Source organism: Oryx dammah, unplaced genomic scaffold (assembly GCF_014754425.2).
Source record: "Oryx dammah isolate SB20612 unplaced genomic scaffold, SCBI_Odam_1.1 HiC_scaffold_29, whole genome shotgun sequence".
NCBI lineage: Eukaryota > Metazoa > Chordata > Mammalia > Artiodactyla > Bovidae > Oryx > Oryx dammah.
In genome coordinates, this window is record NW_024070213.1 from 58308687 (window position 1) to 58328634 (window position 19948).

The 19948-nt window shown below is 36.6% G+C and overlaps 1 protein-coding gene and 1 non-coding gene across 6 annotated transcripts in view; both read left to right on the plus strand.

Annotated features, from left to right (window-relative positions):
- The window catches only part of NTN4 (netrin 4), a 127504-nt gene extending 108540 nt beyond the window's left edge, over positions 1-18964 (plus strand). The window contains exons 6-10 of one of the 5 annotated variants that reach the window (XM_040232788.1): positions 1233-1446; positions 1907-2034; positions 9947-10015; positions 11902-12072; positions 17526-18964. In XM_040232788.1, the coding sequence (XP_040088722.1) occupies positions 1233-1446; positions 1907-2034; positions 9947-10015; positions 11902-12072; positions 17526-17662 (719 nt within the window). In that variant the 3' untranslated portion in view covers positions 17663-18964. The remainder of the gene's footprint in view (positions 1-1232; positions 1447-1906; positions 2035-9946; positions 10016-11901; positions 12073-17525) is intronic. The other 4 variants (XM_040232789.1, XM_040232790.1, XM_040232791.1 and 1 more) reach the window with 4 other exon arrangements.
- Positions 8406-8478, plus strand: TRNAG-CCC. Its single transcript has one exon. It is a non-coding gene; the product is annotated as a tRNA-Gly (tRNA).
- Positions 18965-19948: the final 984 nt, after the last annotated feature.

Below are 19948 nucleotides of genomic sequence, written 5' to 3' on the forward strand. Positions count from 1 at the left end.
CCATCACAGTGGGGATTAGGCTTCAACATGCAAATGTAGTGGGAAGGACACAAACATTCAGCCAATCAAATCAAGCTTTCTTCCTATGCCACATCTGAACTCTCCTAATTGTACAGAACTGAAGAAACAACAAATCATTTTGTCTGAAGTCACTATAAATTTATGCTACTAATCTCAAAAGGTGCCCTTTATGCTGCTGGCAATTAGACTTCACTTCCTAAGTCTCTCAGTCACTTTCCCACTCCCAGTCTTCGTCATCTCTCTCACCTGATGACAGCTTTCTATTTCATCCAGAAAACAAGCAGTCAGACGAAAAGTCCCAGCTCCCACCGTGGCATTTATCCACTTCCCTGCGTTTGTGTCCACATGCTCTGCCTTCCATCTTATTACAATGAACTAATTATGCTTTTACCCAAGGCCAACACCTCCTCTTCTATACCAAATCCCATCCTTTTATCCTTACCCAAGTATGCCCAAATATCCCTTTAAAAATTCTCCCATCTCTCTTTTACTCATCAATTTTCCCCTTTCTACTGGATCTTTTCCACCAACATCAAGCCTGCTGTAATTTCCCCCATCTTAAAACAAATACAACAGACAAAAACTGAAACCTTCACTTCAGTTCCTGTCTCCAGTTTAAGCTACCACCACATTTCTGTGCCCTTATAGAAAAGCTCTCAACAGCGCCGTCTGTGTTCATGCTCAAAGTCCTCTACTCCTGTTCTCGCCTGAGTTTTCTTCAGTGAGGTTCACTGCTCACTATTCCACTGAAGCTGCTCCTGTCATGGACACCAGTGGTCTTCATGCTGTCAGGTGCGGTGACCCATCCCTGCCCCTCATCTGCTTGCACTTACAGCATTTCACATAGTTGATGTTGCCCGCCTCCGTGGAGCTTCGGCTTCCAGAACACCATGCATTCATGACTTCTTTTCTTTCTCACTAACTGCTTCTTCTTTGTCTTCTTTGCTTATTCATCCTCATCATGCCAGACAAAAAGCCATTCATGTAATGCCTTTAATTTTATGATACATTAGGTGGTTTAGCAGCAGATGTGCTTTTCTGACGATGTCTTCTCATCTGCAGTTTAATTAGCTTTCACTCGCTGAGCATACATGAAGTGGGTAAAGGAGGAGCCTCAGAGATGTGCTGTGTGGTGAGAGGAAACAGTTGGGGACCAATCTCTGCAGATAACCGGTTCACTCATTGGTGCTTCTGTGTCTTCTCTGTTGTAGTGTGTTCCTGTCATCCAGTTGGATCAGCTGCCCTTCCTTTCAGCTCGGTGACCTTCTGTGACCCCAGCAATGGTGACTGCCCTTGCAAGCCTGGGGTGGCAGGGCCACATTGTGAGAGGTGTATGGTGGGGTACTGGGGCTTCGGAGACTACGGCTGCCGGCCTTGTGACTGTGCGGGGAGCTGCGACCCTCATACAGGAGACTGCCTCAGCAGGTGAACAAGCATGGCCCTTGCTCTCGTCTCTGCGTCTTTCAGATTCTTTTGAAGATCTGATGGTGTTCTGGAAAATTTCATGCCACTGGAGGAGCAAAGATGTAGTTTCATATCTCTTTAAAGAATTTTGTCAAATTGCAGAGTCAAGTAAATTGTGCTTGCAAGATTCTAGAGATGGTCTGGTTCATTTGCAAGATGAATTATTCTTTTTAACAATAGGCCCTTTATGATACTATTTATTTCTGAAAAGTGAAAAGATAGGAAGATAGCTGACAAGGTTTGCTGCTGCTGCTGCTGCTGAGTCGCTTCAGTCGTGTCCGACTCTGTGCGACCCCATAGACGGCAGCCCACCAGGCTCCCCCATCCCTGGGATTTTTGACAAGGTTTAAATCTCTATATTCATTTCATTTAAGTTCTAAGAAATTCCTTAATACGTTCTTCATCATTTCTATTTTATTAGCAGCACAGACATAGACTGGTATCATGAAGTTCCTGACTTCCATTCCATGCACAATAAGAGTGAGCCAGCCTGGGAGTGGAAGGATGAGCAAGGATTTTCTGCACTTCGACATTCAGGTGGGACAAGAGGTATAATTGGAGGTGATATTTCTGGGTCTGGTCTTGAGTAGCAGTGATCCATGATAAATCAGAGAACAGATTTTGGATCTTATAAGGGGAATGCTTTAGTTCTGAGGTTAACCAGGTAGTGAACCCCATAAGTATAAAACTATTAAATATAAAACAAGCTTTTTAAATTTTCTTATTGGTAGAATAACATATAGTTAGAGTAAAAAAATTGGAAAACACAAAATATCACAGTAAAAAAAATACCCAAATCTCACCATCCCACTCTTATTACTTTGGTGTGTTTCCTTCTCTCTAAAATATACTCTTTTGATGGAAATGTACAGATCCATTTAAAGGAAAAATATTCTTATAGACCTAGTGTAACTCAGTATGTACAAAGCAAAAACTAGCTATGAATGCCTTATGTTTATAGCTTCGTTACAACTCTAAAACAAAAGTAATTTTATAAGCTAAATATAAGCCAAATAAAACTAATAAAATTCATATTAACAACATTAATTGAGTATGAAAAATTATTTTTACTGAAGTCAAAACACTGTTTACTACATAAAGATGATTCTTTGAGCTTATCAAGTCTATACTACTCTTTCTTCTGATTCAGTTTTGCTGTGATGTTTATCGGCTGTGTCATTTGAGGAGCATGCTGTAATATTGGTGTGAATACATAATTTCTGGGTTCATCCTGTCTGTATTCTTTTCTCATAGAAAATCCAGTGTTTCTATTTAGCACCAACTTACTTTTATCAAAAATACAAATGTGGACAAAAAATCTTGTCAGCATTTGGCTGTAAAGTGATCACCAAATCATCCAAATAAAACTTAAAATTAAGTTTTAAAATATTTTTATTATTAAACATTACAAACACCAAAACTGTGATATGAACACCCATATGAACACCTTGTAATACTATCAAATCTTAATTTTGCAATAATTATATGCTAAGTCACTTCAGTTGTGTCCAACTTTTTGCCACCCTATAGATTTAGCCCACCAGGGATTCTCCAAGCAAGAATACTAGAGTGGGCTGCCATCTCCTCCTCCGGGGGATCTTTCTGACTTAGGGATTCAACCCACATCTCTTGTGTCTCCTGGATTGGCAGATGGGTTCTTTACCACTAGTGCCACCTGGGAAGCCATATTTTCATTTAAATTATAAGATATTACAGATATATTTGAAGCCCTAAGTGTACCAATCTACAAACTCAATTAGCCTTTCTTATGCCACAGAAAAACCACTAACCTGAATTTTGGTGTTCACCATTCACTTTCATATTTTTACTATTTTACTATATATATAGTAAATAGTGAGCTTCCCTGGTGGCTCAGATGATAAAGCATCAGCCTGCAATGTAGGAGACCCGGGTTTGATCCCTGGGTTGGAAAGATCCAATGGAGAAATGGCAACCCACTCCAGTACTCGTGCCTGGAAAATTCCATGGACTGAGGAGCCTGATAGGCTACAGTCTATGGGGTCGCAAAGAGTCAGACATGACTGAGCGACTTCACTTTCACTTTCATAGTAAATATAATTAGTATATTATGTAATTAGTATATAATTAGTATATTATGTAATATTTTAAAAATCTTATGTACATGATAAGTTACCTACCTCTTAAAATTATTTTTACTTAAATGTGTTCATTTTTTTAGATTTATCCATTTTTATTCTCCCATTGTTTGCCATTTAGGTTATCTCCAATTTCCAATTTTCTACTATTACATACAGTGCTACTGTGAATGTTTTCCTACATATGTTATATTGTGTACTTAAGGAATTCCACTAGATCAGGCAAACTACAGCCCTCAGGCCAAATCTAGCATGCCTTATACTATTCTGCAGGCTAAAGCTTCATCACTTCGTGGGAAATAGATGGGGAAACAGTGGAAACCTCAGACTTTACTTTTTTGGGGCTCCAAAATCACTGCAGATGGTGACTGCAGCCATAAAATTAAACGACGCTTACTCCTTGGAAGCAAAGTTATGACCAACCTAGATAGCATATTCAAAAGCAGAGACATTACTTTGCCAACAAAGGTCCGTCTAGTCAAGGCTATGGTTTTTCCAGTAATCATGTATGGATGTGAGAGTTGGACTGTGAAGAAGGCTGAGCACAGAAGAATTGATGCTTTTGAACTGTGGTGTTGGAGAAGACTCTTGAGAGTCCCTTGGACTGCAAGAAGATCCAACCAGTCCATTCTAAAGGAGATCAGGCCTGGGATTTCTTTGGAAGGAATGATGCTAAAGCTGAAACTCCAGTACCTTGGCTACTTCATGAGAAGAGTTGACTCATTGGAAAAGACTCTGTTGCTGGGAGAGATTGGGGGCATGAGGCGAAGGAGATGACAGAGGATTAGATGGCTGGATGGCATCACCGACTCGATGGACATGAGTCTGAGTGAACTCCGGGAGTTGGTGATGGACAGGGAGGCCTGGTGTGCTGCAATTCATGTGGTTGCAAAGAGTTGGACACGACTGAGTGACTGAACTGAACTGAAAGCTAACTGCTCTAAGGTTTAAACAGTTACAGTTTAAGTGGTTACATAAATACCTACATAAAATCTTTAATTTTTCCCTGTGGCTCGCAAAGTCTATAATGTTTATTATCTGATCCCTGTTCTACGATACTACCTTATTTTGTTGGGTCTCAAGTGTTCAGTTCAGTCGCTCAATCGTGGCTGACTCTGCCATCCCATGGACTGCAGTTCGCTAGGCCTCCCTGTCCATCACCAATTGCCAGAGTTTATTCAGACTCATGTCCATTGAGTTGGTGATGCCATCCAACCATCTCATCCTCTGTCATCCCCTTCTCATCCTGCCTTCAATCTTTCCCAGCATCAGGGTCTTTTCAAATGAGTCAGTTCTTTGCATCAGGTGGCCAAAGTATTGGAATTTCAGCTTCAGCATCAGTCCTTCCAATGAATATTCAGGACTGATTTCCTTTAGGATGGACTGGTTGGATCTCCTTGAAGTCCAAGGGACTCTCAAGAGTTTTCTCCAACACTACAGTTCAAAAGCAACAATTCTTCAATGCTCAGCCTTCTTTATGGTCCAACTCTCACATCCATACATGACTAATGGAAAAACCATAGCTTTGACTAGACAGACCTTTGTTGGCAAAGTAATGTCTCTCCGTTTTAATATGCTGTCTAGGTTGGTCATAACTTTTCTTCCAAGGAGCAAGTGTCTTAATTTCATGGCAGCACTCACCATCTGCAGTGATTTTGGAGCCCCCCAAAATAAAGTCTCTCACTGTTTCCACTGTTTCCCTATCTATTTGCCATGAAGTGATGGGACGAGATATCATGATCTTCGTTTTCTGAATGTTGAGTTTTAAGCCAACTTTTTCACTTTCCTCTTTCACTTTCCTCAAGAGGCTCTTTAGTTCTTCTTCACTTTCTGCCATAAGGGTGGTATCATCTGCAAATCTGAGGTTATTGATATTTTTCCTGGCAGTCTTGATTCCAGCTTGTGCTTCATCCAGCCCAGCGTTTCTCCTGATGTACTCTGCATATAAGTTAAAAAAGCAGGGTGACAATATACAGCCTTGACATCCTCCTTTCCCGATTTGGAACCAGTCTGTTGTTCCATGTCCAGTTCTAACTGTTGCTTCCTGACCTGCTTACAGATTTCTGAAGAGGCAAGTCAGGTGGTCTGGTATTCCCATTTCTTTAATAATTTTCCACAGTTTGTTGTGATCCAAATAGTCAAAGGCTTTGGTATAATCAATAACGCAGAAATAGATGCTTTTCTGGAACTCTCTTGGTTTTTCCATGATCCAACAGATGTTGACAATTTGATCTCTGGTTCCTCTGCCTTTTCTAAAACCAGCTTGAACATCTGGAAGTTCACAGTTCATGTACTGTTGAAGCCTGGCTTGGAGAATTTTGAGCATTACTTTGCTAGCGTGTGAGATGAGAGCAATTGTGCAGTAGTTTGAGCATTGTTTAGCATTGCCTTTCTTTGGGATTGGAATGAAAACTGACCTTTTCCAGTCCTGTGGCCACTGCTGAGTTTTCCAGATTTGCTGGCACATTGAGTGCAGCACTTCCACAGCATCATCTTCTAGGATTTGAAATAGCTCAACTGGAATTTTGTTGGGTTGCAAGAGTGCTTACTGTCAAATTTATCATTTACTGCCAAATAGCTCTCTCAAGTGGTTGTATCCATTTGCATTCCACCATCAAAATATGACATCCTGTTGTTCATCCTCACTAATACTTTGTATTTCGCAAATATCTATACAGCATATACAAAGGGCCAAGTACTATCATAACTCATTCACTCAGGCAGTTTAACTCAGTTAATATTTATTGGACTTCTAAAATTAATGTTATCAAACCTCTAAATTTTTCCCAATCTGAAGGGTGTGAAATGGGAGCTTGCCATTTTAATTTCATTTTCCCGATTAGTAATTTTTCATGACTTCTGGGACATTCAGGTTTCTTTTTCTGTGAATTTCCTATTTGTAATTTTCTTACGAATTTGTAGGTGTTCTTTATAAACTCATTCTTTTAGCAGATACTTATTGAGTACCCTATGCTATGTGCCAGTGCTGCAAATAGAGTAATTGAACAGACAAAAATCTCAAACTCTAAGGAGCTTAAATTCATGCAGAGGAAGACAGCTAATAAATAAATGAAATATTTAATGATGTTTAGTATAACAGAAAAATAAAGCAGTGATGGAGGAAAAGAAGGACTTGAGAGGGACATACTTCTAAATAGGGTGAAGAAGGTAAGGGAATGAGCTATACAGATAGAGGAAGGAATTTAGGCAGGAGATAAAGCAAGTACAGCAGCCCTGAGGTGAGACTGTGTGTGCGTGCCAGCTCAGTCACTTCAGTGTCTGACTCTTTGCAACTCTAGGGACTGTAGCCCACCAGCCTCCTCTGTCAATGGGATTTCTCCAGGCAAGAATGCTGGAGTGCCATGCCCTCCTCCAGGGGATCTTCCCAACTCAGGGATCAAACCCAAGTTTCTTATGTCTTCTGCATTCGCAGGCAGTTCTTTACCACTAGCACCACCTGGGAAGCCTGCTGCTGCTGCTGCTGCTGCTGCTAAGTCGCTTCAGTCGTGTCCGACTCTGTGCGACCCCATGGACGGCAGCCCACCAGGCTCCCTGGTCCCTGGGATTCTCCAGGCAAGAACACTGGAGTGGGTTGCCATTTCCTTCTCCAATGCATGAAAGTGAAAAATGAAAGGGAAGTCCCTCAGTCGTATCCGACTCTTAGCGACCCCATGGACTGCAGCCTACCAGGCTCCTCTGTCCATAGGATTTTCCAGGCAAGAGTACTGGAGTGGGGTGCCATTGCCTTCTCCGCTGGGAAGCCTAGGCCTGGCTTATTTAAGAAACAGCAAAGAGGCAAGTGTGGCTGGAGTAGAGTTAAGAAACCACAGTTTTAATGCATTCTCACAGAGAATTATGGACCTTTCAAGAATCAAGAACTCAAATATGAGAAACACTCGATATCAGCAACTTTGTATCATGATTTTTTTTCACTTAACAATCTTAAGATCATTTTCTTAATTGGTGTCACTTCAGTTTACAACAGGAAAGAAGGTAGGAAAGATTAGATAATATGAAGTTGTTTTTATCTATCTTTTTAGCATTTGAAAAGGAAAAATCTTTCCCATTAATTTTGTGCCTTAATGCTACTTAGTCTGAATTCTATGTTTGAACAATTGCTTTTGAAAGATTTCTTCTGTTTTTCTAATGGTTTTTCAAATTCTCCAACTTTGTTTACCTATCTATTTACCTGCCATGTTTCCATACCTAGGAATATAATGCGCTATATGAAGATACTCTTAATTTCTACCACGTCTTGTGAGATGGAGAACATCAGATGAAAATTTCACTTAACTGGCTTTAACTAGTACAACAGAACTATAAATAATACTTCTTTTTTGAAACATTCTAACAACCCTGTATAACTAAATAGGTTTTCCTCCTCTTCCAGATTTCTATTAAGAAAACACATCTGGGCTGAGGCCTAATCAAGAAAGATTTATTCAAATTTTAATGTCTGATTTCTTAGCATATGAAAAGGGAGTATTGGAAAGCAGCCAAGAAAAGGTTTTCAAATAACAGACCTATTCATGTTCTTTAAAAAAGTTTTTTCTTTTTCCCCCTTTTTTATTTTCATACAATTTTTAAAGGTTACTTTCCATTCACAATTATTACAAAATATTCACTATATTCCCCATGTTGTACAATACATCCTTGAGCCTCTCTTACATTCAATAGGTTGTACCTCCCACTCTCCTACCCCTATGATGTCCCTCCCTACTCATGTTCTTATAGGCTGAAGGGCTAAAGAGAAGAGCATTACACTGAGGAATAAGATATGCCATTGGTGGCGGGGAGGGCACTTCCCTGGTGGTCCAGTGGCTAAGGTTCTGTGCTCCCAATGCAGTGGGCCCAGGTTTGATCCCTGGTCAGGGAACTAGGTCCCACATTCCACAACTAAGAGTTCACATGCTGTAACTGAAAGATCCCACATGCCCCAGCAAAGATCCTATGTGTTGCAACTAAACCCAGTTCAGTTCAGTTACTCAGTTGTGTCTAACTTTTTGTGACCCCATGGACTGCAGCACACAAGGCCTCACTGTCCATCACAAACTCCCAGAGTTTACTCAAACTCACATCCATTGAGTCGATGATGCCATCCAACCATCTCATCCTCTGTCGTTCACTTCTCCTCCTGCCTTCAATCTTTCCCAGCATCAGGGTCTTTTCAAATGAGTCAGTTCTTCGCATCAGGTGGCCAAAGTATTGGAGTTTCAGCTTCAGCATCAGTCCTTCCAGTGAATATTCAGGACTGATTTCCTTTAGGGTGGACTGGTTGGATCTCCTTGAAGTCCAAGGGACTCTCAAGAGTTTTCTCCAACACCACAGTCCAAAAGCATCTATTCTTCGGTGCTCAGCTTTCTTTATAGTCCAACTCTCACATACATGACTACTGGAAAAACCATAGCTTTGACTAGACGGACCTTAGTTGGCAAAGTAATGTCTCTGCTTTTTAATATGCTGTCTAGGTTGGTCATAGCTTTTCTCCCAAGGAGCAAGTGTCTGTTAATTTCATGGCTGCAGTCACCATCTGCAGTGATTTTGGAGCCCCCCCAGAATAGTCTGTTACTGTTTCCACTGTTTTCCCATCTATTTGCCATAAAATGACAGGACCAGATGCCATGATCTTAGTTTTCTGAATGTTGAGATTTAAGCCAACTTTGAAAAAAGACCCAGTACAGCCAAATAAATAAATAAATAATTTTTTAAAAAGATATGCCATTTGGAGTTCAAATAGGTTTTGGAGTTCATTTAGCATTAGGAGTTCAATTAGGCTTTTGTAGCTAACTTAGCATTTGGAGTTCAATTAACATGGTAGTTACCATACTCTCCTGCTTTGGTAGAATCATCAAAGGCCATGAGGTATCCACTCAGGTTGCTACAATTTCTGCATGAGCAATCCTCTGCTTTGTTTAGAAGATAAGCAGTATTATTGAACAAATCACAACAGCTCATTTTAAGCACCTTTGATTTATCTTTCCCACTATTTAATCCTACTATGATTTTCACCTTGCAAATCTTGTGCTCTGATTTCTCAAGAAACTTTAGCTAGAACCAATATGTCAATGTTTCCCACATCTCTGTATACATCTACATCAGTTACAAGCATTAAAATATATCATTGTTTCTACTTTTCTATATTTCTCTTAGGTCAATACTTTGTTGGATGATAACTAATTCAATTAAAATAGTTTTCTTTTAAATGACTTTTCATGGTTTTTTTATGGATTATATTGTACTAATCACTCAAGTCTTAAAAGGTTATGCCACTTGGATTTACTTGCTGATTTTTTTTTTTACTTTGTTTCCAAATTACTAACACCATGTTCATTTACTTTCTTCAGGTAAATGTGAATGTAAGGAACAGGTGTTAGGAAACTCCAAGGCATTCTGTGGAATGAAATACTCATATGGTGAGTCTGAAGTCCATGAGTGCTTCCAAGGATCTATTCAAACTACCTGTACAAAGAGTTTTGAAGGACATGAGTGGCCTGGTTTATGACATTCTCAATAAATCAAAGCATTAGTCTTATGTAACAGTAGTAAATACGGTATTCTGGTCTTGACCTAGATTTTCCTAATAGAGATGGCTTTGAATGTCTTAGTGAGAGTAGGAGGCTTTTAGAGCAAAAGCAAGGTTATCCTACTGTGTGGAAAAGGGGCAGACAACAACAACAACAACAAAATCTTGACGTGTAGTCCTTTCCTATGAATGATTCTTGTTTTATTAATCTAAAAGGAAAGTCTCTAGCCACTTAAATGACTCCTTGGCCAGTAGTACTACTAAGCAGAAATCAGTTTAAAGCAGTGTATTCACAGTGATTAAGAGCTCAGGCTTTGGATTCAGTATGTGGGTTTTATTTCTGGTTTATTGGGTGGGTAGCTTAACATCTCCAAACTTCTTCATCTGTAAAACAGGGATGATGCCATCTTCCCCATGAAATGAGATTTTTGAAAACCACACAGCACATTTCCTTGCACATACTAGATATTCAGTAAGTGGTAGGAGGGAAGGAGAAATATACTGGAAATATATAGCTCTCTGCCTGACTCTTTTTCCCTGCCATCTCTGTCTACTCCTCTAACTTTCAAATACCCAGAAAATAAAGTGTATGGACAAAGGAAAATGTCATTGCCCTAAGTAAAGACTGTTACTATCTTTAAATTCTAAATGGTTTTATTCTTATTATTAAGTATAGGTAGCTCAGATGGTAAAGAATTGGCCCACTATGCTGGAGACCCTGGTTCAATCTCTGGGTTGGGAAGATCCCCGGGAGAAGGAAATGGCAACCTGCTCCAGTATTCTTGCCTGGAGAATTCCATGCACAAAGGAGCCTGGTGGACTACAGTCCCTACAGTCCATGGGGTTGCAAAGAATTGGACATGACTGAGCAACTAACACTTTCACTTTCAATATATTAAAGATGCCTTATCTTGCCGACATATCATTGACTAGTGTCTGAGTCTTTTATTATTCCATAACTTATACAGCCCAAAATATACATAATCCCTATCCACATCCATTTCATAAATGGAAGAGTATAATAGGATCATGTAACTGGAGCTCTGCCATCACATAGGACAGCTTCCTAATCCCAGTCAGCTTGAATTTTACACCAGGGAAGAAAAGTAACCAATATTTAATCTCTTTAGACTATGTAAAATATGTTCCTGCAATAACATTTTGCTCCTTGTCATAACATTATACAAAGCCAGCCATAGAGTATAATATAGTCAGAATCTAAATAAAAGCCAGGATAACAATTCTACTTTCTGTGCATCTTTTTTCTTTTCAGATTTGATAGCTGAATGTGCTTAAGATTTATTTTCAGTAGACAAATGGCTGATATTCTCTTAACATAGTGATATGGAAAGAAGTAACAGTTGAAAATGTCTAAGAAGGAAGAGGATAGTTAATATAGATACATTGGATGAAGTTAGTGTAAAATCAATGAGCCTAATGATTTTCTTTTATTGAGATATATAGTTAATATATAATATTATATGTTTCAGGAGTACAACTAGTGATTCACAATTTTTAAAGGTTATATTCCATTTACAGTTATTATAAAATATTGGCTATATTCCCTGTGTTGTATAATACATCCTTGTAACTTGTTTATTTTATACATAGAAATGTATACCTCTTAATCCCTAATGATTTTTAAAGCATATTTCCACATAATAATCACTAGTTCACATTTCCATTATGCTCTGAAATGCATATCTAAGTTGTTCAAAGTTCAAAGAGTAGTATGAAATTCTATTCATTTTTACTTTTGGAATTGTGTTCCTACAGTGCTAAAAATAAAGATCTTATCAGCTCATGATAAAGGATCTCATGCTGAGGTCAATGTGAAGATTAAAAAAGTCTTAAAATCCACCAAACTGAAAATCTTACGAGGAAAGCGAACACTGTATCCAGAATCATGGACTAACAGAGGTTGCACTTGTCCAATCCTCAATCCTGGTGAGCATTAGACCTTACTAGCTTGATCCCTACCTTGTCTCTGCGGATTTGCTGCTTGTCTTACATTCTCTGAATCACAATCTAAATAAACTCAGCAAGAGCATCTCTCCTTTTCACCATCTGAATTCTAGGGAAAGTCCAAACGGAATTCTTTGAACTGGTATCAAAATTTTTTTTTTTCTCTTTCACATGCTCTATAAAAGTAAAATATTTTAAAATCCAGCAATTTAATATTTTCTGTCTTGAAGAGAAGTCTCAGATTGGTTCCAGTGGCAGTAGCAAGGAAAACATTTTCATGAATTCCTCTGCCACTAATACTGTACTGGAAAGCTAGGTCCTATTACAATGCCCTGGTTAGAACTTGCTCCCAAAGGAAATTCAAAGGCAAAATTCCATCTGTGCAAATAGTATTGAATTCATTTTTACTATTGCATGGGAAGCATCTGTTTCTTCTGGATAGAAAACAACTCTCAAGTTGTCATCATCTTTTTCATTAAATGATCATTCTGGTTTCAAATCAAGAACAGTAAAAATAAACAAACAGCAGCAAAACTACAGAATCTTAGAGGAACTTAGAATGGAGGGAAATTTACACCTTAAAATAATATGGCAGACACAGAGGCAGGCAAGTAAGCATGGGATTCTGATCCGTTTACCTTATAAGCACACTCTTTACATTGTGTCATAATCTGCTTATTTTTCTATCTCTCTCACTAAATTTGAGGATGGGATTTAGATTTTTGAGCATACTGTGTCCAGGATCTACCATCATTTCCCAGATAATAGTACTGCAGTACACAAATAATGAATTCTAACAAAACAAATAATATATTTTTAAAATCTTCTGTACTTCCCTGTTTACAAAGTTGCCATTTGTGTCTTAATAACACTGCTGAAACAGGTGCATAATTTGTGTTTTGGATCTGATTCTTTTCAAAGTTAAGTCCAGGAAAGCACAGTTACATTAAGAAGTCATTTATGGTCTTTGGTTAATAAATTTGAGAGAAACATAACTGAGTGAGAGAGAGAAAAACTATCACTAAAATACCCCTGAACTTAAACAATCTAAACAATGATATAACTGTTGACTTTGTTGACTAACCTCTCACGCCCTTTTTATAGCTCTTCATATTTTATTTAAATTCATCTAAATTTTAATAAGGAAAATTTTAAAGACATTTTAAAATATGTTTCCAAAGAACGAACTAATCCGAATCTTGGATTTTGAATACTGGAGACTGAGTCATAAGTTCTATTTCCCACTGTTCTCTGCATCGGGGCTCTTCCTAGAAGCACTTTTGACTAAACTGGCAAACGAAAAAAAAAAAAAAAAAGAAATCCACTCAGTTTTTTAGTAAGACATTAAAAACAAAAGCTTTGACCATCTGCGCCACCCTCCAGGAAGTAAACTATACTTCCTAATCAGGTTTCTGCCAAACAGAGTGAAAGAACCAACTGAGTTCATCACAATTGAAAACATAAGCACAATTATTCAAAGAATTCTTGAAAACATGTTTATTCACTTTGATGAAAAGACTTTGCCAAAGCAAAACCAGACACTCTTTCACTTTATTTTTCTATTTTTACAAGTTTAATAGCTAAGGCCAAAGAAAGCTGATAAGAAAACACTGAAACCTTACATGCCAACTTGTTTCCTTTGCTACTTTTGAAAAGGAGTAATCTAGTTGGCATCCCTAAAAATTCATTCATTCTTACTTTCATGCATATATTTACTCATTCGTCTATTGAATATTTTAGAATGTCAAGACTAGCACTAAAATACTGTATTTTCTTTTTCTGCGGATACAAAGTGAGCTTTGTGCCCTCAAACTTGCAGCAAGGTAGATGTCAAAAGCAAAGAGATATCAAAATTAAATGTAAATGCTAATAAGTGATACAACAGATAAGTTGTTTTTCATGCTAACTTTTGGTATGATGCTGTTCCATAATTTACAGATTTATTCAGCATCATTTTCATTAGTTTAATTTATATTTATACTTTGACATAATGGTAAACCTTTATAATATTTGTTTTATTTATACTTTCAAAGTAAATTCATCAAAATACTAGAGTTAACACTGGAAGTTTCCTAAAAATTATTTATTGTATTTTTAAAGAGGATATTATTATTTTAGGGATGATACAAACAATATCACAACCATTATGTTTCAACTAGTCTGTTGATTAAATACTGGGATTCTTTTTCATAGAGAAGCTAAGGTTACCCTTTAAAGAATTTAAATACCTTATAATCCACCTTAAATTTCTGCTCTCTGGTGTTTGAAACCTATGTCATTATTTTCCTTTTATTTTTTTTTTTTTGTCTCTCTCCTTTTTTTTTTTGGAAAATATCATCATAGCTATTTTTAAGTTTAGGACTTAAAGCTTTTAAGTCCTAGACTTAATTTCTTTTAAAGTCTTGATTTCTTTTAATAATTTAACCTTTTTTATTATTATAGAAGCAACATGTGTACATTATATAAATTTAGGGGAAATTTTTAAATTTTACACTTCTGTCCTCCAAAGATCATCTCTGTTAACATCCTAGTGTGAATCCTTCCAGATATTTCTCTATATATGTATACATTATATTTTTAACCAAAATGAAATCATAATATACACTTCATTCTGCAACCTACTTTAGTCAGTTAATGATCTTTACCTTAAATTTTAGTTTATTTTCATATATTCTAATACTGAGATCATATTCCAATTTCCCAACTGATCCCAAAATGCTGTTTAGGGCTTGTCCTTGCCAGTATTCAATCCAGAATCACAAATTGTATCTAGTTTTTAAGTCCCTCAAATATCTTTGATTTATGATGAGTTTCTTTTTAGTGTTTTAGAAATTATTGTTGAAAAAAAATAGGCCAGGTGTTCTGTAGATTATCCTGCCTTCTGTATTTGGTTGGTTCTTTGTAGTGTCATTTAGCTTGTCTCTCTACTTCCTGTTTTTCTTGTAATCTCTACAGTCTATCTTGATAGGCTCAAGATAAGCATTTTGGCTAGCACGTATTATAGACATTGTTGTGTTGTTTCATGTTAAATCACATCACAAAATACCTAGTACCTGGATGACCCACTATCGCAGGTCTAAACTTCTGGGTTGCTCAAACTGAACAGTCTGAGCTCTTCATTGGGGAATTTTGTTTTCCCTTTTGAGACTAGAAAACAATGAGTGTGAGTTATTTAGTCACTATGCAAACATCCAGTTCCCCATCAACTATTCACTTAATGATTTTGTCACCCAATTGGCAATCCCTTCTTGGATGAATAATTTAATTAGTGTTTGAGAAATGTTTTTTCTAATGTTGTCTAATTCCCTTCATTTATTACATGAATTATTCTGTAAGAGGACTTTCTCTCCCATGGTGGGTTATTAGGTTACCATGAAATATAGTTCCTATTATAAAAGCAGGATAAAGGCTAAATTGTTTCCTTTAATCACCAATTTCCAAAGTAAGGAATGGTTTTAACAGCTGTCTCAAGATGGCAAGTTAATTTCTCTCTGGATTTCTCTTTTTTGAGTATCATTTTGGAATTATGGATTTTTGTTGATTCGGTATGTTAGCACACAATTATTATGCTCTTGGTGCTCAAATTATCATAACTTTGGCAAGTTATAACCCTCCTTTACTGATTCCTTTACTGTGCCCTGTTAAAATGATTCCCATGAGCCTTTTTAGCATAATAAGTCCCATGTGTACTTGTATATTTCTGCCTTGGAAAAAGCATTTCTTCAAGAAGCTTTGTTTTGTGTTGTTTTTGGTGGTACCTGTTATTAGAGACCACATTATGTTTGTAATAGGTAATCCTTACCATTAGAATGACATTTTTAAAAACCATTTCATGCACGGGGATGATCCAGAGAGATGATTTGGGGTGGGAGGTGGGAGGGGGGTTCAGGATTGGGAACTCATGTACACCCGTGGCGGATTCATGTCAATGTATGGCAAAACCAATACAGTACTGTAAAATAAAATAAAGTAAAAACAAAAAAAAAGATTAGAAAATAAAATAAGCTACAAGTATACATAACAAATAAAATAAATAAAATAAAAACCATTTCAGAGAATGAAATGGGGCTTCCCGGGTGGCTCAGACAGTAAAGAATCTTCCTGCAATGCAGGAGACCTGAGTTCGATCCCTGGGTTGCGAATATCCCCTGGAGAAGGAAATGGCAACCCACTATAGTATTCTTGTCTGGAGAATTCATGGACAAAGGAGCCTGGTGGGCTACAGTCCATGGGGTCCCTAATAGCCAGATAGGACTGAGAGACTAGCACTTTTACTTTCACTTCAGTGAATGAACAAGACTATATATATATAATCAAGAGTTTAAATGGATATTTTCAATTGAATTTTAATATCTCGTGTTTTCCTTTGAGTTTTAAAATATATGTCTCTTTATCTTATATTGGACAGTTTTATTTTATAAATGTAATTACTTATTTGTTCTACCCTATAATATTACAGAAAACTGTTTCACAATACCAATATTGATATTACTAAGGACATCTACTGAGGGAGATTATCATATTTCTATTTACTAATGTATAGACAATGAAACTGTCCTTTCGGTTTTTTTTATTAGCCAAACAATTTTACTTGAAGCCTGAAAAGAATTTTGAATTATAAAATCAGCAGTAGGTCTTGTCAAGTCTCATCATTTTTTAAAAGTATGACAAACATTCTATATTCCAAAAACACTTTATCTAGGAGATATGTGCTGTTTTGTATAATCCATACTTCTCTTCCAATGTTGTTGTTCAGTTGCTCAGTCGTGTCTGACTCTATGATCCTATGGACTGCACCCCACCAGGCTCCTCTCTGCCCATGAGATTTTCCAGGCAAGAATACTGGAATGAGTTGCCATTTCCTTCTCCAGGGAATCTTCCCAACCGAGGGATCGAACCCACATCTGCACGCATCTCTTGCATTGCAGGTGGATTCTTTACTGCTGAGCCACCAGGGCTTCTCTTTCTTTCAATATGTTTTCCCAAATGGTTGTTTCACTTTTATAAAATCCTCCTTAATGTACACTACCATATATAGTGAGTCCTCAAGAACTATTGATTTATAGCATGGAGAGTGGTATATAGCAAAGAGTAAAACTTCTACCATCAGACAGGGCTGAGCTTGAGTCAAAGAGCTGCTACTTACTGGCAAACACTGTTTCTTAATCTTGCCAAACCTCAGTGTCCTCATTTGTAAAATGAGGAAAGAAAAAAAGTGATACTTACTTCAAAGGGTTATTTTTAAGGTTAAATAAGATAATACATTTAAAGCATTTGACACTTAACAAATATTTACCAAATTATTGCCTGTGACTCCGTATTTCAACTGTGAATTGATAAAACCTTGAACCATGTATATATAAAACTGCTAAAATCATATCTCTCCCTTCCATAAATTATGATACTGCATAGCCCCTAACATTGTTCTCTTTTAGGTTTGGAGTATCTTGTAGCAGGACACGAGGATGTAAGAACAGGCAAACTAGTCGTGAATATGAAAAGTTTTGTCCAGCACTGGAAACCATCTCTTGGAAGAAAAGTCATGGATATTTTGAAAAGAGAGTGCAAGTAACAGTAAGAGTTTATAGCACTTAATGGCACGTCTCTATGTACAAAAGACAAACTTAATGGAAAGGAGACCTCAAAAATGAAACTGGAAATTTTTTTAAGTGCCAAAATATAAAGAAGTGTTCCAATGCATGGACCTTATCTAATGTATCTCTTTTGGGCCCATGTTTAAATACAGTTTGTTTCATAAAGAAGAATGAAAAATCCTAACACTGATACCTATTTTCTATGAGACTGATTCTGAAATTCATAACTATTAAGGATATTTTAATAGTAATATGATATTTAGCAGTAATCTATTAAGGCCAATGCACCTAAAAAGGACTCTTCCCATCTACAGATATGTTACTTACATTTGTGCTACTTGAAGTAATTAATGAGATTTTAAGGAATTCCCAACCCTACTATCAGAAAAGGTGTTTCTTAAAAAGAGCCTTCTCTTGTGTGATGTGTGTGAACTTTGGTCTGTGGGGTGTTAAATGGATCCTCTCCACATGTATATAGTATTTCATTGTATAAAGCACTTTACTACCTACCACTTGTGTTGTGAAAGTTTGGAGACTGCTGTTGACAGGAAAAAAAGAGAAAAAGGCATGTATGAAAACCTGCTGAAACAGAAGCACTGCCACTACGTGTGGAAAAAAGTGACCACATTCAGAAAGTTGTACTCTTTAACCTTGAACACTTAGAGAAACTATGTGAAGATGCAACCTGAAAGGAGAATATGTGTGCATGAAGTCTCAGCTTTGGGCTAGAGGTTAGATTCCACAGATACCAGCAATGATGAAACTTTGAAAAATAAAAAAACTAAACAAGAAGAGATTCTAAAATAAAAGAAAGGAGTCCTAAGTATAGAAAATGCTTGGATAAAGAGGAAATGGACTTTAAATTGTAAAAAGCCCATTTATTTGCAATGCACTTGTATACACTTCAAAGAATATTGTAAACACAGAATTTGTTTTTTGTGTTTAGTATTTAAACCTGAATATTGAGACAGTTTCCTCCTTGTCTTTATTAACAGTGTATGGTCATTCTGTTCACTCATTTTTGGACGCAATGTATGTGATAGTTCACCAAATTACAGTTTTTCATTATTATTCATCTTCTGTATCCATCATAACCACTATATATACCATTTCTTCTGTACTTGAATATATAAAACGTGAACCACAGTGCCATAAGATTAACTTCACATTCAGAACATATTTTTTTCCTGAGGTCCTGTGGACTAGCAAAAAATTTATATATATTGCTCTGTTAAGTTTTTTATACTTCATATATGTAATAAAGAAATATGATCTCCTTATTTTTGCCTCATTTTCTGATCAGCTCTTTCACTGATATTAAAGATTGCTTTCTCTCAATGTAGGAGCTCAACTCTAATCCCTTAAATTAAGAAAATAAAATATCATGGGGTTTGGGAATGGAGTGGAAGCTAATTCAGAAGGGTTTACTTTCTGTAGCTGTTGGATGTGAACTTTTTTTTATCAGATGCATTGCATTTTTATATTACATTTACTTTTTAACTAATTTTAAAAGCAATAAAATTTCATTGAAAATACAGAAAACCATAATGAGAGAAAAATATGGCTATACTCCAACAATCCTTTGATAATAACTATTAGCATTTCAGTGTACATGTTGCTAGACTGCTTTCTATGCATATACATACTTTTTATAGAACTGGAATTATACTCTACATACTATTAGGAAATCTGCTTTTATAACCTATAGCATAGGTCTCAGTTTCTTCCCTATTCCTGTCTTATCCTGGTAGATGGAATGCTAGCTAGTAGGCATAATTTACAAGCAACTTATAAAACATAGTGGTAAGTTTATCATATCAAGAAAAATAAAAATATATCAAATATATGATTTCCTTAAGTTTCAGAATCTCCAGGTTGCCTTCATTTCCATTTCACTTTACATAAAATAACCCCTTAAAAAGAAGAATATAAATAATGTCTATTTTTTAAAAGAGTACAAAGATGCTAATAATATATTATTCAGTAAAAGAAAATGACAGAACAATATGTACAGTATTAGCTCCCGCCCCTAAAACACATTTATAAAATATACAGTGTTTCAAAAGTTCTGACAGATAGATTATATAATAGTAATATTTGCCCCTGCAGGGGAAAGAAGGAAGGAGGCTTTCACCTTTTATTTGCATATGGCTGCATTGCTTGACTCTCTTTCCTTAATTATGTACTGGTTTTGTAACTTATTTTTTAAATAATTAACATTTAATCAATTGTTTTTAAAGTATGTTCAAGCAAAATCATAGCAA